The following is a 22,274-nucleotide window of genomic DNA, read 5'->3' as shown; positions in this document are numbered from 1 at the left end:
ATTTTATCATTAGTACTTAAGTATCATGGCCCTTTCATGCAAATATTATATAAAATCAGTCCTTAAATTGCCGTCTTGTTAGTCTTAGAAATAGTGGGTCTGGTAACCGTGTTTTATTGTGAATTGCTGTCATGCTTGCTGAACTTTGTTATCAGCTGTTTCAGGACTTGTACTGTATTTGACCTCTAGAGTCTAGGTAAGTAGATCACTATTAAACACAAAATTATTACTTTTGACTTAATACTTCATACAATTTTTTAAAGTTTATTTTGAGAGAGGATGCATACAGGTGTACACACGAGTTGGGGAGCGGCAGAGAGAGAGAAAGAGAGAGGGAGGGAGAAAGAGAATCCCAAGCGATCCCAGATGCTAGGCTTGATCCACAAACTGCAAGAATATGACCTGAGTTGAAATCAAGAGTCCGATGCTCAACCGATTGAGCCACCCAGGTGCCCCAGTACTTCATACAATTTAAGGCATATAATCTGAGTTTTAAGCTTTACTCTTTGATTAGAGTACGTTCTATTAAGAACTTGATGGGCTCTGTGGATTAACTATCTCCAAGCACTTTCAACATCCCTTAGTAATAAAGTGGTCAAGAGCAGGGGCACACAAATCTGGCTTTTCATCTCCATTTTGTCTCTTAGTACCTAACCTGTCAATTGAGGAAATTAATGGTTCCTATTTGTAGATTTGTTGTAAGAATTACCTCAGATAAGTATGTTGATAGCTTAGCATGGAACTGGCACAGAGCACACAGAGCAGCACAGAATAGTGCCATGGCTGTTACTTTGATCATTTCAAACAAGTACACTTGGGTTTGAAGATTGATAATGCCCTCACTAATCTTCCAGAAACCCAGTTGGAAGGAGATTTATTACCTATTTCTCAGCCATCCAAGGACTAGGTCTTCAGCATCTGCCTTCCCACACCTGCTCCTCTGAACCTTTTATACAAAAATCTTTGAAGGGAGCTCAGTCTTATCAAGCACCTCATTCTATGATTTTTTAAAAATTTTTAAATGTTTTACTTATTTCTGAGAGAGAGAGACAGCGTGAGCAGGGGAGGGTCAGAAAGAGAGGGAGACACAGAATCCGAAACAGGCTTCAGGCTCTGAGCTGGCTGTCAGCACAGAGCCCAACGTGGGGCTCGAACCCACAAACCGTGAGATCATGATCTGAGCCGAAGTCGGATGCCTAACCAACTGAGCCACCCAGGTGCCCCTCATTCTATAATCTTAGCCTTCTTGGTTTTGTGGACTCTGTAAAAATCTGGTAATTTGTCTCACAGATTTGCATACACTCATGTTTGTGCTTGTGGACTTCCAGACAATACCCTAATCTTTGAAGTGGATAGAAAATCTAGATTAGTCAAAGCTTTCTCTGTGTGAGGCATTATACTTAGGATACCTGGTTATGGGGTTTCCGAACTTAGCAAGAATCCAGTTCTTCAAAGAAACTAAGGAATCTTAAAAAAAAAAACACATTTTACCCCTGAGTAGTAGTAGGAAAACCTTCTGCACTAAAATGCAGAGAAACAATTTCTCTGAGGTTTTTAAGTTTATAAGAGCACTCTCCACCATTTAGCAAAAAGGAACCGGCTGCTTACCCCCTGCTCAGGGAAGAGGACGCAGCAGCCCCTCTTGGCCCAGGTGTGTCTGGTGGGACTGACTTCTGTCTCTGTTACTGAGGAACACGGCTGCCTGCCTGCGGAGGGGCGCTGGTGCCGGCCAGTCACCAGCCTGCCCTGTTCTCGGTAGGGTGGGCGCTCCGACGTGTGATTTGAGTGCTGATTTGCGGCATCATAGTCTAAGATCACAACAGATAAAGTCACTGTTTTCACAGATGGGCTTCAGTTGTTTATGGGGATAAGGTATAAGCAAACAGTTTATGTTGTCACTTTGTAACATTCGGGAACAAAGAAAAGATCTGAAAACAGGTAAAAGGAATGCATACATGGCAGATTAAACTCATCTTGCTGTAATGTTTTCAAAGGACACTCGACATTGGGGATATTTCTTTATGAAACAGAGCAGCAGCTCAAGTTTTAGAGACCTGATGGCGTGGGCCCCCCGTGCACGCCCCTCTTGTTGACCTCCAGGCATCGCAGTCTCGCTGTCACCTGTAAGCCCGCGGGGTCCTCAGGGTTGTCTTGTCGTGGATGGTTGTTATTCTATTCAGTGTGGAATGATACAGAATTTTAAACTAATTCCAACACCATATTGAGGCTTTACACTTCACATAACATTTTACATGAAAGTAGAGCCCAAAGAATTTACAGTAATTTCAGTAGTGTTCTAAGTAGAAATAGAGATGTCTCTGAAAAGCAAAATATGATTTGAGGCAAGTCTTTGATCTCCTGTTTGATAAACATGTAGGAGTTTATGGTGTTGAGTGAAGTGATTGAAACGTGGCTCCTGTGTTTGAGTTCTCGAGCTCGTAGCCCCAGTTAGTGTAGCTGGGAAGCTGGGCCTGGCCTCCCAGGGAAGCGGGCCGAGGCAGTCCCAGCGTCTCCAGAAAAGGCAGGCCTGCAGAGTTTTGTTGACTGTGTCGTTTACTCGGAAATTATAGAAGGAAGAACACAATGTGGGAACTCTGGCTGTCCCCAAATAGGTGCTCAGCACGTGCTTTTTGGTCCTTTCTGTCACCAGTGTGGCTGGTTGGCCTCAGGGGGCGGGAGCAGAAGGGAAGACAGCCTCACAGTAAATTGCCGCCTCAGACCACAGCTGAAGCCCTGCTTCATGGCCTAGTACTCTGGAGTGGCGACCCCCTGTTGGCATTCCTGGGCTCACCTAGAGCCCTGGCTACTTGGCTGTGAAGTGAAGAAACGGCAGAACACAGCCTGCGGAGGAGTTGCACGTGTTCCCTAGCAAGCCCTGCAACCTCCCCAGCCAGCCCCAGTGTCTTAGTTCTTGCCGGAAAGAAAGTCCCTTTGGTACTGCAGTTCCACTCGGGTCTGATAGGCCTCTCCAGGTGACATGTCCTCTGGATTTAAGCAGCCTTTGCCCACATTTCTCTTTGCCAAGTCCCTCTTCTTGACATCATCCTTCTTAAGGCTTTTTCTTAATTCTGGAAAGTTGCCATCCCTTTGGTCTTGTCCTAGAATGGACTCAAGCTGACTGACTGAGAATATGTTTCAGTTCCCTGTAGCCCACCCGTATGGGGCAGGCACATTGAATCTGTGGTGAGGACTGGGCAGCTCCAGCCCGTGGACCCCGCCATGGCCTCTCCTGTGGACCACTATGGCCTCCACTGGTTGCTGCTGGGCACGTCAGTGATCTACTCCTCAGGGCCAAGCATGAGAGGTGGGGTTGGTTCTCCGAGAGCCATGGGCCTGGGAACCCCCCTGTCACCTGCCACCATAACGTCCCCTGACCAGCTCGTCTCAGCCGGAGTATGGGGTACGGGGTTTGTCTTTCACTGACTGCTGCGCCGGTGTTATTTAGGAAAGTGAGCATGGCAGTTCCAGAAATCAGAATATTTCTCTGACCACATCCCAGTCACCCTTACAAAACTGCCTGTGATCCATTGTACATCTAAGCCAAAAATACCATTTTCAGAACGTTAGTACGGTCAATATGCTATTCTTTCTTTGAGGGAGTACATAGCGTTTCTCAGAGGACAGCTACCTACCAAAACAGCTTTAGCCTTCCTCTGCAAGGGGGTTTTATTTTAATGGCAAAGAAAATACTTCTCCACCTTTTTTCTAAACAGATTTATTTCTGTCTCTGCAAACACTCATTTTGTCCAGTATACAGGCCCTGCTCATGGAGGACTATAATCAGTATTCATTTGGGAGATAGTGGGAGTGGAGCCAAATGAGGAAAAGCATCTGCCGGCTGGTTTGGGCCAAAAGAGGAAGGCAAGAGGGAAAGGTGGGTTCTCGGAAGCTGGATGTCTGGAGGACTGATGGCAGTGCCAGCAATGGCAGGGAGAAGCACATGGAACACTCTCCCTGACTCCAGTGACTCTCCTTGGGGCCTTGCAGATACAAAGAAGGGTCTGTAGCGTTGGCCGGCATTAGAATTTTCTGCCTCAATGTTGTTGGGATGCAAGGACCTGAGTGCCACACATTTCAGTTTCTCCTCAGAAGCCATTGTCAGAGCAGGGCATTGTAATGATACATCATGTAAACAATAGGCAAACAGTAAGAAATTCAGTGTGATGTTTTATGTAGTTGTTGGGAGTCAATAAGTCATGTATGTGTATTTTTCTCTTAGGTTCATTTTCCAGACACTGAGAGAGCAGAATGGCTAAATAAGGTAAGAGTAGAATATACCAAATACCAGATTATCTGTGGGGTTACAGGGTGAAGTGCCATCTTTCCATTTTTGGGAATTTGGATTTTGACAGTGTGTGAGCTCATTTGGACTTGGTTGGCTTCTGCTTCCAAAAAAATTGAGTCATAACTGATACATTCCTAAATAGTGAGAACTGTGTCTTTAACGTGAAAAAATTAATGATATATTCATAGTTGTGTATTTGGCCTGTGTCTGCTTTCCTGACTGGCTAGTATTTGAGTCTATTTCATAATAATTATAGGCAAAATTTTTGAAAATATTAAAAAAAAGGAAATAATTCTCAAGAAACCTAATAATAATCATTTTAAAGGTTATTTTTAAAGATCACATAATTTGAAGTAGATCTCTTTTATCCCTGTTATATATCCTTAGAACTATAGAGTAAAAACTAATGTAGATTAACGATTGCTTTATAGCACCAGAAGTTAGTCATCATTAAAGAAAACTCATTAATGTTTATAAAGTGCTATACAGTTTTAGGTTTTTAGCAATAAGTTGAAACCACAGGGTTTCTGATTTTTTTTTTTAGCAACTTTAAATGTGCTAATATGCTTAAATGGAATGCTTTCCAGAATAACTAATTCCTGAAACATACTAGTTGATCAGTAGTTTATTGTACATTTTTGAAATTCAGATCATGTTGATTTTGCATACCAAAAAGGAGAAACCCCCTTTTAATTTTCAAAAATTCTGGTAAACTGTAGGGATATAATTTTTCATGATGACTTAAGTACATTATAATGTGTTATAGTATCTTGTTTGATAGGAGTTCTTTCTTCTTTACAGACTGTAAAACATATGTGGCCATTTATTTGCCAGTTTATAGAGAAGTTGTTTCGAGAAACCATAGAGCCAGCTGTGCGAGGAGCGAACACCCACCTCAGCACCTTTAGTTTCACAAAAGTTGATGTGGGTCAGCAGGTCAGTTTCTTCTTCTTCTTCTTTTTTTTTTTTTTTTAATTTTTTAATGTTTATTTGAGTGAGACAGTGGGTCAGTTTTTCTTCCTAAGTATTCTTGTACACATGGTAGTATTGCTATAAAAACTTTAAATTTTTTTTTTAAGTTTATTTATTTATTTTGAGAGAGAGATCACAAGCGGGGGAGGGTCATAGAAGGAGAGACAGAATCCCAAGCAGGCTCTGCAACATCAGTGCAGAGCCCAGCGCAAGGCTCGAACCCACGAACCGTGAGATCATGACCTGAGCCGAGATCAGGAGTCTGACACTTAACCGACTGTACCACCCAGGTGCCCCTAGATTGCTGTGAAAACTTTTAAAAATATATTAAGCAGCTTCACATTACTTTCTAGAGAAAATTCCTCCTGGGGAAGGCCTGGAAGGGTATCTCCGCAGCGCCTCCCAGGTCTGCCTCCCAGGGGTGCCCTCCCCTTGTCTTCTGTGAGGTCCCTACTTGCCCTCACTCTTCCCTGTGGTCTTTGGCCAGTTCAGTTTCCTTGGTTGGTTTCTCTCAGTTCCAGAGTGTCGTAACCACATCCTTCTGTCAGAATCACCTTTGTGCAGTTTTCACAATCTGTCTAGTTGGAAAGGGAGTCTGATATGTGAATTAATACTAGAAGTTTAATAATCGACAACAAGCTTAAGGTATTTATGCCCTCAAGATGTTTAAAAACAACAGTTAAGGACTCCCAGCACCAGGCTGGTAGAATCACATTAATTATATAGATGCAAGGAAGAAAGATTTTGTTACTGGAACCACATGCAAAGAAAAACTCCTAATTCCTAATACAGCTTTTGGTGAAAATCTCAAGACAACATCTAAATTAGATTATTATGACAAACTTCCTTTTTTATTTTGGCAAGTCAGTGTTTACAACAATTAGTAACAGTTCAAGGTAACTTTTTTTAATTGAAATATAATTGATGAATAACATTCCTGTTGTACTTTCCAAGGTAACATGGTTTTTATCCTAATGAAAATTCAGAATTCATTAATATTTTAAAAAAATTTTAATGTTTATTTATTTTTGAGAGAGACACAGAGCATGAGTGGGGGAGAGACAGAGAAAGGGAAACCCAGAATCCAAAGCAGGAATAGAGGAAAAGGATTAAAGTAAACTGGGAGAAACAGAGCCATGTAGCTTGACTAAGCACTCACTACATGCCAGACACATTTCCTGATGTCCTTTGATTTCATAGTAACCTTGTTACATAGATGCCACTGTTATCCATACTTCACAAATGAGGACACTGACAAATGGAGGCTAAATAAGTTGCCCAAAGTGAAACAACGAGTACACTATGAAAGCAGAACTTTAATTCCTGTAGCATGGTGCTAAGCTTATCCTCATCTCTATGCCATTTGAGTTTATTTTTTACCCTTCCTGCATTTTAAAATAAGCTGCTTCTTGTTTCAGCCACTCAGGATCAATGGTGTTAAGGTGTACACTGAAAATGTGGACAAAAGGCAAATTATTTTGGACCTTCAGATTAGGTAAGTTTTTATTTGTGTCATAGTTGATGATGATTCAACAAAATACTAGCAAAGTGGATTCACCAATATATTAAAAGAATTATACACCATGACCAAGTGGGATTTATTCCCAGGGTGCAAGGATAGTTCAACATATGAAAATGAACCAAACACCACATTAACAGAATGAAGGAAGGAGGGAAACATGATCATCTCTGTTGATGTAGAAGAGGCATTTGACAAAATTCCATATTCTTTCATAATAAAAACACTCAACAAAATGGGAACAGAAGACAACCACTTCAGTGTAATAAAAGGCATATGCGAGAATCCACAGCAAATATCCTCCTCAGTGGTATAAGACCAGGCTTTGCTTCCAAGACCAGGAGCATCCACATTCACCACTTCATGGCACTGGAAGTCCTATCCAGAGCCACTAGGCAGGAAGAAAAAGAAAAGGCATCCAGGTTGGAATGGAAGAAGTAAAATTGTCTCTGTTCACAGGTGATACGATCTTTGATGTAGAAAACCCTAAGGATTCACAAAAAAACCTCATTAGAATTAACAAATGAATTCAACAAAGTAGCAGAATATAAAGTGTGCACACACTCAAAAATCAGTTACATTCTATACACTAACCATGCACAATCCAAAAAAGAAATCAAGAAAAAATTTCATTTATAGTAGAATCAAAAAGAACCTGAGAATGTAAAAGACTTGTATAAAGAAAACGACAAAACATTGCCGTGAGAAATTACAGAAGACATAAGTAAATGGAAAGGCAACCCATGTTCTTTGTTGAGGAAACTTAATATTATTAAATATCAACACTAAAGGCAATGTGTAGAATTCGTGCAGTCCATTTAATCACATATCTAATAAGGGATTACTATCTAGACTATATAAAGAACTTCTAAAATTCAACAACAACAACAAAAAACCAGTTCAGAAGTGGACAAAGATCTTGAATAGACATTTCTCCAAACAAGGTGTACAGATGGACAATAAACACATGAAAAGATGCTCCCCTCATTGATGATCAGGAAATGCAAATCAAAACAATGAGATACCATCTCACACCCATTAGGATGGCTACTGTCAGTAGAAGACAGCAAGTGTTGGTGAGGATGTAGAGAAATTGGACCCCTTGTGCACTGTTGGTGGGAATGTAAAATGGTGCAGTTGCTGTTGAAACCATAGTTTTCGCTCAAAAAAATTAAACATAGAATTACCATAAGACCCAGCAATTCCACTTCTGGGCCTATACCCAAAAGAATTGAAAACAAGGTTTCAAAGAGATACTTATACACCCACATTCACAGCCACATTATTGAGAGTAGCTAAAATGTGGAAACAATCTGGATGTTCATTGATGGGTGAATGGATAAGGAAAATGTGGTCTGTACATGCAATGGAGTATTATTCAGCTTTTTATTTTATTTTTTTAAAAATTTTTTAATGTTTTTATTTATTTCTAGGAGAGAGAGAAAGCGTGAGCAGGGGAGGGTCAGAGAGAGAGGGAATCACAGACTCTGAAACAGGCTCCAGGCTCTGAGCTAGCAGTCAGCACAGAGCCCGATGCGGGGCTCGAACCCACGAACACGAGATCATGACCCAAGCAAAAGTCGGACACTTAACCGACTAAGCCACCCAGGCGCCCCTATTCAGCTTTTTAAAAAAATCCTTCATGCTGAGCACCAGGTGATTAAAAACTTAAAAAAAAAAAAAGATGAACAAGTGATTTTAGTATACAGCTAATTAATACCATCTAAAGCCCCCCCCCCCCAAAAAAAAGGAAATTCTGACACATGCTACAACATGGATGAACCGTAAGGACATCATGCTGTGTGAAATAAACCTGTCACAAGAAGACAAGTACTGTATGATTCCACATACATCAAGTACCTAGTGTGATCACATTCATAGAGACAGAAAGTAGAAGGGCAGGTACTACGGTTTGGGGGAGGGGACGTGGTAGGTTGTTTAAGGTGGCAGAGTTTGGCTTTGTCAAGATGAAGAGAGTCCTGGAGATGGTGGTGGTGATGGTTGCACAAGATGAATGTGCTTAACGCCTCTGAACTGTACACTTTGAAATGGTTAAGATGGGATATTTTAAGTTCTGTGTATTTTATTACAATAAAAAATAATTGGGAAAAATGTTAATTGAGGACAGGCACCACACCTGGCAGATAAAGGTGGTTTTTCTTTAGTTCTTGACCTCATGCTTTGTGAACATGCTCCTGGCTTCCCGCATCCCTGTGAGGCCTGGTTACACACTGTGCAAGGGGCAGCTGCTGAAGTGTGTGGACTGACAGACACGGTTCACAGTTTTGTTTTTTTGATCTTTGACTAAGGATCATTTTTATAATGTCATCTTTGAGTTTTTAAAGTGTATAAATATAGTAAATGACTGTTGGTACCAGTTACCTTTACTTTAGAAAGGAACATGGACTACCTTTAAAGATCTGATGGAAAGTCTACATCTTTAAAATCCCAGACAATACTGTGAGCACTGTTGTCACTGTAGAATAAAATGAGGAAGCCCCCCTGGGTCTTCAGCTTAGGTGGACCCCGAGACTGTCCACTAGGCTGATGAGCTTCATGAGGATGGAAACTTTCAAGTTCTCTTGTTCCAGCACCAAGGAGGGTTTCATACACATTTGAAGGAATTGGTTAATGGATACAGTTGTGAAGATGTCTGGTTTTCATGGTTTTAGCAGCCGTAACAACACATGCAGAGTATGCTGCTCAGATGTTTATGTCTCAAAAAAAAAACAAAAAAAAAACTGCATTCCATTATTTTGTGTGTTCCAGACAGTGACCTTAATTAGATTATTAGCAGTAAAGATGGGGAAGGAGTAATTGACAGATTGAGAAAATAAAGTGATCGCAGCTTACAGTGAAGAATAGGCAAGTTTCAAGATGGTTTAAAAAAAATTTTTTTTAATGTTTATTTTTGAGAGAGAGCGAGCGCTAGAGCATGGGAGGGGCAGAGAAAAAGGGAGACACAGAGAATCTGAATAGTTCTAGGATCTGAGCTAGCAGCACAGAGCCTGACACAAGGCTCAAACTCACGGACCATGAGATCATGTCCTGAGCCAAAGTCGGTCACTTCACCGATTGAGCCACTCAGGCGCCCCTCAAGGCAGTTTTATAACAGGTGATTTTACTAGATAGATCCAGAGTCATGCTCAGGGAGAAGAATCTATTGGTGCTGGCTTTAACGTCAGGGCATACATGTTGGAAGAATTCATCCCAGATGTTTTTCATTACTATTTTACTTGTGTTCTTAGACACTGTCTTTCCTGCATTTATCAAACTTACCCAGACATTCTCAGGCAGGAGCAGGAACATGATGTGCTGCTTCAGGAATTGAGGATGGTAGTCAGATTGTAGAGGCCCCACACAGAACACAGGCGATGTCTCATGCTCCTATCAGAAATAGATGCAAGCCTGCCATTCAGCATAGTGCTCTGTCCATGCTGTTTTGCTGGCTTTGTATTAATGATTGAAATGACTTGATCTTTGAGTAAAATTGGTGCCTCCCAAATAGATGCATCATTTCTAACCTTTGATGCCCAGAGCCCTCGAGTTAGTTTTCTCAGAACTGGGGAGCATGGGTGCAAAATTTACTTCTGGTGAAATATAAACTTTTTCGATGTTTTAAACAAAAGCTGTTGTTTATAAAACAAATGAAAACTACATTACATCAAGCAATTGATCCAGAAATTGCATTTTGAGAAGTGACACGTGTAATCAGTGTGGCAGGTATCAAATCTGCTAGCAGGGGACATCTGCAGTTCTGGGCATTAAAGACTCAAATCTGGGCCTCAGGTTTGCCTACAGGCTGATTTTGGTTGCTTTGCTGTCTTTTTAGTCAGATTATGTACCTTGCAGATCTGTGGTGATTAAGTGACAGTAATACAGAATTTTTTCTTTACTAGTTTTGTAGGGAACTGTGAGATTGACTTGGAGATCAAACGATATTTTTGTAGAGCTGGTGTGCAAAGTATACAGGTAAGGTCTTTAAAGCTTCATAGTCTTCTAAAATTCCCTATGCTGTATTCAAAAAGAAAATTGTGAAGTTTTTATTAACTCAGAATTTCTTTGAAGTTAAGTTTTCTATTTGTAGGTTATACTTGAGAGACACCTGAAGTCAGAAGTCACTAAGAGGGTCATGAGTCCTCCTACTTGAGTCAGTAAATGGCCTATGGAGTTGCCTTCTATGACATGTTTTGGTTTCCCATTTGAATTTAGATTCATGGTACAATGCGGGTGATCCTGGAGCCGTTGATTGGAGACATGCCCTTAGTGGGAGCCTTGTCTGTCTTCTTCCTTAGGAAACCAGTAAGTCGATGCTGATTTCATTTTTCCTATTCATTGGCGAGACCAAGTAAAGCAGAGAAATAGTCTGTCCTTCCCTCACTTTTCCCTTTTCTGACACCTGAATTCTATTTTCATACTTCTTTAAAATGCTCTTAATGGAGGCCTTAATCTCTTAATAGACAGCTTTTTTCCTGATTATGAAAATAATGTTTGTTATAGAAAATTTGAAAATATAGACTTTTTATTTTTAAATGTTTATTTTTGAGAGATTGGGAGGAGCAGAGAGTGGGGGCAGAAGAATCAAAGCAGGCTCTGTGCTGAGCCTAAAGCCTGATTGGGATTTTCTCTCTCTCCCTCTCCGCCCCTCCCTGCTCGTGCTTTCTCTCTCAAAATAAATAAAGAAACTAAAAAAAAAGTCATTCCTACCTAGGAGACTCCTCACCTTAGCCCCTCCCCTTCCCTTTGACTCCTAAATCTCCTCCCCCTCACCTGGGTGGTCCTTACCTATAAGGCTCCTCCTTACCTGGGTTCTTGCAGCCTCTGACTGGCTTCCTGTCTTGGCCCTGTCTTCCGTAGACTGCACCCCTGGGGTGTCTTCCCAAGGTGCATGCTGACCCACTAGGGAGCATCTCTTCCTTACAGTCAGTCATCATGGTCTAGATGGGGTCCTCTTCAGCCTCGTTTCCTGGCACTGCCCCGATGGGCATCCTGATTTCCAGCCACAGGGAAGAATCATAATCCAAGGATAGTATCAACCCCCATTGTCTGTCCCTCCCTCCCCTTGTCTTTTCCTTTTCCCAGAACTCTGTCTTCATCCTTTGTTTCATCCTTTCCAGAGACACAGGTGGTCACCTTTCCAAAACTGTTTTCCCTTGATGCTGTACTGTCCTGTGTAACTCTTTGAAAGCCACAGCCATAGCTGTCTCCATACAGTTCAGTTAATATCTGATGAATGAATTGGTCTGTTTCTTAAGTATCTTTTCATGATATACTGCTTTTGTGACCTTTGTGAGTCTTTTCTGGAGGTACCAATAACATCATGTATAGTTTAAATTGGGATCATTAATTTTTATAATTTGATTTAAATAACTTAATACAAATTATTATTGTTGGGTTTTTTAAATATGGGTGTATTTAGACCAGACTACAAGTGGTATTTTTTCTCTATGTAAAAACACAAGAATTATGTGTCTTTACCTTATGTTACCACTAAAATTCTGATTTGATTTTTATTGCTTAATTAATGAGGTTATTTTTAATGTATTGTAACTACACAAAACATAGTAAAATTAAAAAGGAATTAAGGAATCTCTGTTAAAATTTATTAAAATTTTAAGAAATGAAGAGCTCTATAAAAGAATTAGAAGGGGCGCCTGGGTGGCTTAGTCGGTTAAGCGTCCGACTTTCGCTTGGGTCATGATCTCGCGGTTCATGGGTTCGAGCCCCGCGTCGGGCTCTGTGCTGACTGCCAGCTCAGAGCCTGGAGCCTGTTTCAGTCTCTGACTCCCTCTCTCTCTGACCCTCCCCTGCTCACGCTGTCTCTCTCTCTCTCCTAGAAATAAATAAAACATTTAAAAAAAAAAAAAGAATTAGAATTCATGGGACTTTTTCCACATGTTGGTTCCTTAAAAGCCTTCATGTTTAACAAACTTTATTCTTTAATGAATATAAAAAACTAATCTTTAGCAGATGGCAAAGTATTTTTAATTTATAGGAAATTTTGAACAATTAAAAGAAAAACCTTTTTTCAGTTCAGAAAACAGTGAAACCCAAATCTTTTTTTTGTTTGTTTGAAAATTCTTTTTTTTTTTTCTTAGTTTATTGTCAAGTTGGTTTCCATAACACCCAGTGCTCATCCCTACAAGTGCCCTTCTCCGTGCCCGTCACCCCCCTTCCCCTTTCCCTCACCCCCATCAGCCCTCAGTTTGTTCTCAGCATTCAAGAGTCTCTCATGGTTTGCCTCCCTCCCTCTCTCCAACTATTTTTCCCCTTCTTCTCCCCCATGGTCCTCAGTTAAGTTCCTCCTAATCCTCCTATACGTGCAAACATATGGTATATGCCCTTCTCTGCCTGACTTATTTCGCTCAGCATAACACCGTCAAGGTCCATCCACGTTGCTACACGTGGCCAGATTTCATTCTTCCTCATTGCCATGGAGTATTCCATCGTATAGATAAACTACATCTTCTTGATGCATTCGTCCGTTGATGGACACTTAGACTCTTTTCATGTTTTGGCTATTGTTGAGAGTGCTGCTGTGAACATTGGGGTACATGTGCCCCAATGCATCAGCACTCCTGTATCCTTTGGGTAAATTCCTAGCAGTGCTATTGCTGGGCCATAGGAGAGTTCTGTTGTTCATTTTTTGAGGAACCTCCACACTGTTTTCCAGAGAGGCTGCACCAGTTTACATTCCCACCAACAGTGTAGGAGGGTGCCCGTTTCTCCACATCCTCGCCAGCATCTAGAGTCCTCCGATTTGCTCATTTTTGCCACTCTGACTGGCGTGAGGTGGTATCTCAGTGTGCTTTTGATTTGTATTTTCCTGATGTTGAGGGACGTTGAGCATCAAAACGCAAATCTTTAAATCTCCCTCAAAACTTACTAATACTCTTCTTAGGTTGGATCTGCCATCGGTTTATTAACTTTAAAAATAACATTGTAATATAACTTCCAAACAAAATCTTAGTGTCAGAAATGGAGGAGGCTGTGAAAAGTTCAGAATCGTTCATTTCCTTATATGGTGAGTAAAGTCTCCAAACATATGGAGAGAAGGGAATTTTTTTTTCCAGTTATTTTCAACTGGAAAATATGAGTACAGAACTCACTACTGGCTGCCAAGTAATTCTTTGTCACCCCAAGGAGAAATGGAGCTAGAAAGATTTGGGGGGGGGGGTAAGTAACCAGATGATATAAAAGTACAGTGCCAGAGACTCTTATGAAGCCTTTGTACATTTTTGTTCTTGTTGATTTGTTTAGTTTTGATAATGTGCTACGTGTTTAAAGAAAAAAAAAAACAACTAAAAATTTCTGAAGTGACCCAACTTTTTTGGAGCACAGTGAAGGCGGTGTGGTTAAAGTGGCAGATTTGGGCACCCTCCAGCCTGGTCTTCCACCCCTGGTCTTTCTTTTCTGACCGTGTGCATTGCGTGGTTTGTTTAATCTCTGTAAGCCCAGGTTTCCCCATCTGTAATGTGGAGATGAAATGTCAGTGGGTGTTTCCCCATTTGTCACAGGGGGACTACCTCACAAGATTAAATGCCAGTAGGAGTAAAACAGTAGGTGCATTAGCCTGGTGCATAGTAAGTCCTCAGATTTTTAAGAAATTAAATATTTTCCTACACATAGGTATAGCATTTTGGTGGATCTTAACACCAGAAGTCAAGTTTTGGTAAATACAGTGACTTAAGTGAAGGTTCTGGTTAAGAGCTGGAGTAAGCCAGTGTCTCCCCCTTACATATGTCCTGGGAACTGGCTACTCACTGATGCTAACATGAGTGTTGTTGGAATTCCCTCGCACACAGACATAGGGGATTTTGGTATCCTTGGTTCTGTCTTTCCCTGGGGTACAAATTAGCCTAGAGTAAATCCAGGAGATGATCTGAGGTGTGCTACGAACGTGTTTATCCTAAGAGGGTCCTCCCACCTACCAGAGGGCATACTTCCTGAGTCTTTGAACCACAGATTGTATTTCTCCATCTGTAAAAATGGAAATAACATCTTCCTTTTACAGTGATTGTGAGTAGAACTTGAGTCCTGTTAGCTACAACTCCAGCAACCGAGATCCCTTAATCAAAGGATGGGAGAAAAAGGAAAGCCTTTATTTAAATGAAATTAGTATGTATTGCTGTGTCTCAAAACCTACTGGAATGCAGAATTTGAAAGCCTTTGCAACTCTCACCCATGCCTGTTAGGCCTTTGCTCCATTCTCTCTTCCCTCTGAGACCACCTTCCTCTGGTCGTCCAGTCCACAGGCCAGAAACAAGGCTGCCAGTGCACTCAAGAGGCAGTGAATCTTCCTGGCTCCCTTTCCCTGTTCCATCTGGGTCAGATACAGACCTCTAGACCAGCTGGGAGGAGGAAGGTTGCAGTGTGTGAATCAGGCTCCTGGAAGCCAATCCCTGCAACCCTGTGTGGAAAGGAAGGGCTGGGCAGACATGCCCCAGAGTCCACTGGACGGGAGAGGGTCCCAGACTTAGAGCACTCATCAGGTCACCTGGGAGCTTTAGGGCTATTTACCTGCCAGGTGTCCTCCGAGCGTCTTGGATCTCTGCTTTGATACCTTTCATTATTTTGGATAGTCTTGCCCTACCCCCAGTAGGAGAGAGAAGGGAGCTCCCCACTGCCCTCATCTGCCCTGAGTCTTGAGGCTGGCCCTCTTTCAAGTGACCTTGCTTTCTTCTCATGCTTTTGCCTTTGGTGGATCTTATGCAGGAGTGAGTCTGCACACCTACCTCCAGCAGTGCAGGGTCTAATGGCCAGATCCTGGGATGGTGTCCTATGCTCCTCAAGATCTAGGGTGTGTTTTCTTCTCATCTCCCCCAGTTCCAGTGAGCCTTTACCTATGTGTCCCTTCTCCCCGTGGCTTCTCTTCTTTACAGTAGAAGGTGGTATTTATGTCTCCCAAAGCGCTGCTCCCTCCCTGGTCTCACCCCTGCAAGAAACGCTCTCCCCAGCCTCTGTTGCACACATGCACTGCTCTGCCCACCAAGTGAGTTGCAGATGCCCTGTATCTGTGGATTTCAAAGGGCTTACTCTGGCTCACCTGCACTTGGCCTCTAACAGTCAGGATCTAGCTGGAACCTCCCAGTTGCCCTCTGGTACCTCAGCCACTCTCAGAGCTTCCCAGAAGGAAGGGTTCGTGGACCTGTCTCCTCAGCTGTCTTATGGATTCAACAGTGATGCTCTTCCCAGGTTTCTACATCCTAGGGGGAAGCTGGAAGTCCCATAAGTTTCAAAATAAAGAAAAACATTCTTGACTTTTTACCATCAGTGAAAACTGACTAGTTGAAAAACTCTGAGAAGGGTGGGTGGCACCAGTCTGTTTTATCAGACTTCCCAGGTGACTCGTGGTCTGTGCTGAACAACTTTGTGCACCTAGAACACTGGCATATAGTAAGTGCTGAAATCAATTGACTGTATATTTTATTTTACTACATCCATCAGACCATGAGTTTCTGGAAAAGCAGAGAGGAGAAAGGCACGTCTGTGGTTTTCATGACATAACCAGATTGGTGTTGTGCCACTGGAACTGTAACCACATTACTGATCCCGTTTCTTCTAGAAGAACTACAGCAGCCCTGAGGGATGATGGGAAAACTGTCTCACTGCCTCTTGCCCCAGACATCTTAGTCCCCTGGGTTGGGGGGGCGGGGCACAGACTGTTCCTGTGCTTCCTGCTTCCCGTGCACTGCCTGGGTCCCGGCCTTCTCGTGGCTGCCTTCTCAGGCCTCATACTCACACTTGTTCTCATGTACGCTCATTTTCACACTCATTCTTATGCTCGTTCTTACGTGTTCTCTAACACACTTGCTCTTTCTCAGGTTTGTTCTTACACAGTCTCACACATGCATTCACTCTTACACTTGTTCTCATGTACATTCATTCTCGTGCTTGTTCTCTCATGCTAGTTCTTACACATTCTCACATGTTCACACTCACACTTGTTCTCATGTACACTCATTCTCATTCACTGTTTTTCTCACACTTATTCTTACACATACACACATTCTCATGTGCTCTCATGTTTTCACTTACCCATGCTTGCTCATTCTCTTATATGCTCGTTTTTACACGTTGCTCACAACTCACATGCTCATTTTCTCACATATAAGTTCTCCCTCCACTCTCTTCATTCCTTCCTCCTCTGTGGCTCTGGGCTTTTCTTGTCTCTACCTCCCCTGTGCTCAAGAACATGACATCCCCTCCTTCAGGCCCTTGAAAGGGCCCCTTCCCTGGGGGCTTCTTCTTGCATTCAGATCTCTTCTTAAACCTAGCTGAATCCTGCCCTTCTGAAATCCTGTTCATGCCTCCCTGGTGTTTTATTTCTCTGAACTTGGATAGCATTTAAATGTATGTCATCGATTTGACAAAGGTCATGAGAGTAAGCCCTCTGTCATATGATGTTTTATAATCTCTAGGTTTTTTTAAAAAAAAAATTAGGGGCACCTGGGTGGCTCCGTTGGTTAAGCGTCTAGCTTAAGAGCTAGCTAGCTAGCTCAGAGCCTGGAGCCTGTCTTTGGATTCTGTGTCTCCCTCTCTGACCCTTCCCTGCTCATGCTGTCTCTCTCTCAAAAATAAATAAAACATTAAAATTTTTTTAATTTTTAAAAAAAATTTTAATATTTTTATTTTTGAGAGAGAGTGTGAGCGTACACACGTGCATGAGCGGGAGAGGGGCAGAGACGGAGAGAGGGAGACACAGAAACTGAAGCAGGATCTGAGCTGTCAGCACAGAACCCAACACAGGACTCGAACCCATGAACTGCGAGATCATGACCTGAATGGAAGTCAGATGCTCAACTGACTGTGCCACCCAGGTGCCCTTATAATCTCTAGTTTTAAAGTCCCTTTCAGGGCACCGACCTTTGACAGAACTTCTCATTAATCTTTGGGTGTTACCCAAGCTTTCTGCTTCAACAAGATGCCCCAGGCTCATCAACCTGAAATCAGCTGTTTCTTCAGAATCCCTTGGAAATGCGTTTAGAGATCAGGATCAGGGCGCTGGCCAGTGCTGGTTGCCCCAGGCTGCCATGGCTTCTGTACCTGTTCTTTTCGTTGGGGGATGGAGGTGTGCAGGGCACCAATACGAGTTTATACTGATATTTGCAATAAGTTTGTATTTCATTTCTCTTACTCTGAAAAATAGTAGTCTTTCAGGACTCCTTAAAATTGTTGTTTTTGTTTTTGTTTTTTTTTTTTTAAGTTTTGGTCTATCCAAAACAAACTTGACTCTTCTAGTTCATATTTATTTATAACTATCCACTTCCCAAAGGGATTTGAGAAGTTTTATTGCTGCAACTATATGGGTAACTGAAATTATGCAATTTCTTGTAGCATTTCTTCAATAAATATAAGGCACAAATCAGTGTTTCTAATCAAGTTTTTTTTTTTTTTTACCTATCTACATCCACTAAATGGAATTAAAAAAATTTTTTTTAATGTTTTTGTTTTATTTTTGAGAGAGAGACAGAGCACAAGAGGTGGAGGGGCAGAGAGAGAGGGAAACACAGAATCCAAAGCAGGCTACAGGCTTTGAGTTGTCAGCACAGAGCCTGATGTGGGGCTCGGACCCATAAACTGTGAGATCATCGCCTGAGCCAAAGTCAGACACTTAACCGGCTGAGCCACCCAGGTGCCTCTAAATGGAATCTTATCTTAGCCAACTATGTAGGTATTATCTGAGTAAATGCCCAAATACCCAGTAGAAAAATGAGCAAAATAAAATACAAGTTAATGAATGGATAGAACATGTTCCACTAATAACAGGAAAATGCAAATTGAAACCGTGATAAAGTACCATTTTTTGAACTACCAGGTGGACTGACTTTTAATACCTGTTTTTGGTGAGGGTATAAAGAAAGAACATTTTATACATTTTGGGTGGGAATATAAATCAGTACAATATTTTTCTTCTTTAGGGCAATTGGGTAGCATCTGTCAACATAAAAAATGAACTTATGGGGATACCTGGCTGTCTCAGTCCATGGAGCATTCGACTCTTGATTTTGGGGATGTGAGTTCAAGCCCCACATTGGCTGGGGAGATTACTTTAAAAAAATAAAAAATTTTTAGGGCACCTGAGTGCCCTAGTTAAGGCTTAACTGAGTGACCCAGTTAAGCATCTGACTTTTAATTTCAGCTTAGGTCACGATCTCATGGTTCGTGGGATCAAGCCCCACATCACGCTCTGCGCTGATAACACAGAGCCTGCTTGGGATTCTCTCTCTCTGCCCCTCCCCTGCTTGTGCTCGCTCTCCTTCTCAAAATAAATAAACTTTAAATTTTTTTAAAAATATAAGAATTGAAAGTAAAATAAAATTAAAAAAATTTTTCAAATGAGCATATATCTGACCCAAACTTTGACTTTTTAAATGCTAGTCTACATATGCTACAAGAACATATATGTAAGATTTTCACTGAATCATCACTTACAATAAAAAAAAATTATAAATATTCTAAGTGCTCGTCAACAGAAGGAAAGGCATATAAATTATTATTTGATTTTACTGGAGGAAACTGATGTTATCAAAAAGCAAAACAAAAAAAGAGATAGCTCTTCATGTACCAATAAAGGACAGTGGCTTTGATTTTTTCCAAGTGAAAAGCAAGATGTAGGACAGTATTATGTACTAACTCATTTTATTTATAAAGAAACCTGTATGATTTGATAATTAGAAATCATCTGGATACTTAATGTTTTTGTGCTTTGTTTTAAACAGCTGATAGAAATTAACTGGACAGGACTGACTAATCTTCTGGACATCCCTGGATTAAAGTGAGTATGATGTCATGGCCTGTGGTTAGCACATTTACGATGTCGTATGCACTTGTAGTGTCATGAAAATGACACAGAACTTGAGGCCGGTGTCACCAAGGCACAATCGAGCCTGCTCGCAGGCTGTCCCCCGTGACTCCGGTGGAAATGAGCGAAAGGAGAGTGGGTAAGAGTGTTAGGCTGGATCCCTCGCCCTTTATTTTACTTTTTACTCATCGTGAGGCATCTTTAATTTTTATTTTTTAAGTAGGCTCCACATCTGGAGTGGAGCTTAAACTCATGACCCTGAGATCAAGAGTCACATGCTCTACCAACTGAGCCACCCAGGTGCCCCAAGTGTTGGTGTCTTAGAAAAGTAGCAGCCTTTTAATAACTTGCAAGTTAATTTTTAAATTTGGTTTTAATTATTTTCCCAGAAAAATAAAGGAAACTTTAAAAAGAAATATATATATATTTTAAAACTTGACTTCTGGGTTCTCAGGCTGTGCTGCTGCCTTCTGTTCCTCCAGCACCTCCTCACAGAGGGTGAATGTAGGTACTGGCCTGGGAACATGTAATGTCACCCAGGAGTCTGGGTGTGAGAGCTGAGAAAGCTTGAGTTTCTGTCTCACATCCCTGGGAGTCCCTCCACTATTCTGTAGCAGTCTCACATTTAAAACATGAGTGATTTTGCCCAAAATAAGCTTATGAAACTGTGAAGGGCACATTCCTGCTTGAAAGAAATGAAGGCTTCCTCATTGCCTTCGTACCTGATGGAAGGCAACTGTTTGCGGCAAACCTGTTAGTTGTTGCCTTGCAGAAGGTTCTAGAATCCTGCCTTTGCTATTCACTATTATATTTGAGGGTTAAAATACATCACTTATTGGTTACAGTTACATATGTTCCTAGTAGATAACTTTTTAATCTTTGTTTTCCTGAAATAACTCAGAAATTTTTTTTTTCCTATTCCTGTGTATTTGTTTATGCCCCTAAATGGCCATTGGAAAGACCTTTATTTTGTTTCATTATCAGGGAATAGTTAGGACTTTAATAAAGTGAGGCATAGTGGGGCACCTGGGTGGCTCAGTCGGTTAAGAGTCTGACATCAACTCTGGTCATAATCTCACGGCTTGGGAGTTTGAGCCCCACAAACTGTCTTGCTGACAGCTCAGAACCTGGAGCGTGCTTCAGGTTCTGTGTCTCCCTCTCTCTCTCTGCCCCTCCCTTGCTGTGCTCTGTCTCTGTCTCTCTGTCTCTCTCTCAAAAATAAATAAACATTTAAAAAAATAATCAAGTGAGTCCTAATAATAAAAATCTTTGTTAGGTACTGTGGTTTAATGGATCTAGAAAATAGTGTTATTTTTAAAAGATCTTTGCGAAGAATGGACAACTTTACGAGTTCTTGAGTATTCATTAAGATTCTCTTTGGAAGCAGAACACCCAACTTTTATTTTTAAATAAAAAAGCAAATTAATGAGTAGGGGGTGCCTGGGCTGGCTCAGTCAGAGAAATATGTGACTCTTGATCTCAGGGTCATGAGTTTGAACCCCACTTTGGGTGTAGAGATTGCTTAAATACATAAACTTTAAAAAACAAAGTAAATGATAAATAAATACTGTTTTTTAAGACAGCTTGTTCATGTATCCAGCCAGTAAGTATTGGATGCCTGCTATGAGCCGGACACTGTTGTTAGTGCTGGAGTGTAGCTGTGAACAGAACAGCCACACTCCTGTCACGGAGCTCCACTTCCAGTGGCTTGTTCGCGGCTCCTGTCAGTGAGCAGTCTGGAGCATTGTTGGAATGAAGTCCGGCAGGTGTTGGGGTCCAATGATGCCCTAAGCGCCCTCTGTCCAGCTCGTAATTCTACTCGTCTCTGTGTGGGCTTGTTGTCAGGTAGGCTCTTGCTGTGAAATCACAGCTTCTGGTTTGTGTCCTTTGTGCTTAGCAACTTCAGCCTAAAAAGAACCTTCTGCTGGTTCCAGCATGAGTTCCAGGGCTGACTTCTGTTTGCCCACCCGCCCTTGGACACACCGTGTGATTCTGATGATCAAGCCTCATGCCTACTCCCAAAGGAGGAAGGGGGGACCAGGGTGAGGGGTAGGGAGAAGCAGAGGAAGAATTTGCAGCAGACCTTTCATCCGTGGGGACGGATGCTGCTCAGCCAGCAAAACAAAAGAATCACTGTTGCCATTTAGTGTGGAAAGTGTTTCCTCTGTGTATCATGGGAGGACTGAAATAAACACTGGCTAGTCCAAAGCAGCTACGCTGTAAATAGCATTGTATTAGCTCCCTTACAGGGTGAGCCAGAGGGCATATTTTGCCTTGGCAAGCTTGCAGCTGGGGGAAGCCAGTGTCTGATCATTACTTAAAAGAGAGATACAGGCGCACCTGGCTGTTTCAGTCAGTAGAGCATGTGATTCTTGATCTTGGGGTTGTGAGTTCAAGCCCCATGTTGGGTATAGAGGCTACTGAAAAAAAATTAGGGGCACCTGGTAGCTCAGTCGGTTAAGCGTCCGACTTCAGCTCAGGTCATGATGTCACAGTTTGTGACTTCTAGCCATGTGTTGGGCTCTGTGTTGACCGCTCAGAGCCTGGAGCCTGTTTCAGGTTCTGTGTCTACCTCTCTCTCTGCCCCTCTCCCACTCGTATGCAAATATATAACATTTTGTGTTTATATAAATTTTATGTAATAAAGTATATACTTAACAAAATTTGAGCTGTGCTTTCTCAAACATTCTATC

General features: G+C 41.8%; 1 protein-coding gene across 2 annotated transcripts in view; it reads left to right on the top strand.

Moving 5' to 3' along the window:
• ESYT2 (extended synaptotagmin 2) overlaps positions 1 to 22,274 on the top strand; it is an 83,781-nt gene that overhangs the window by 24,319 nt on the left and 37,188 nt on the right. For both annotated transcript variants that reach the window (XM_039255858.1, XM_039255857.1), the window contains exons 2-7: positions 4,220 to 4,261; positions 5,087 to 5,221; positions 6,676 to 6,752; positions 10,676 to 10,748; positions 10,989 to 11,078; positions 19,499 to 19,554. In XM_039255858.1, the coding sequence (XP_039111789.1) occupies positions 4,220 to 4,261; positions 5,087 to 5,221; positions 6,676 to 6,752; positions 10,676 to 10,748; positions 10,989 to 11,078; positions 19,499 to 19,554 (473 nt within the window). The remainder of the gene's footprint in view (positions 1 to 4,219; positions 4,262 to 5,086; positions 5,222 to 6,675; positions 6,753 to 10,675; positions 10,749 to 10,988; positions 11,079 to 19,498; positions 19,555 to 22,274) is intronic.

The sequence above is a fragment of the Hyaena hyaena genome, unplaced genomic scaffold (genome assembly GCF_003009895.1).
Source record: "Hyaena hyaena isolate Hyena2069 unplaced genomic scaffold, ASM300989v1 scaffold_548, whole genome shotgun sequence".
Taxonomy (NCBI): Eukaryota; Metazoa; Chordata; class Mammalia; order Carnivora; family Hyaenidae; genus Hyaena; species Hyaena hyaena.
This window is presented reverse-complemented; position numbering and strand designations above follow the sequence as displayed.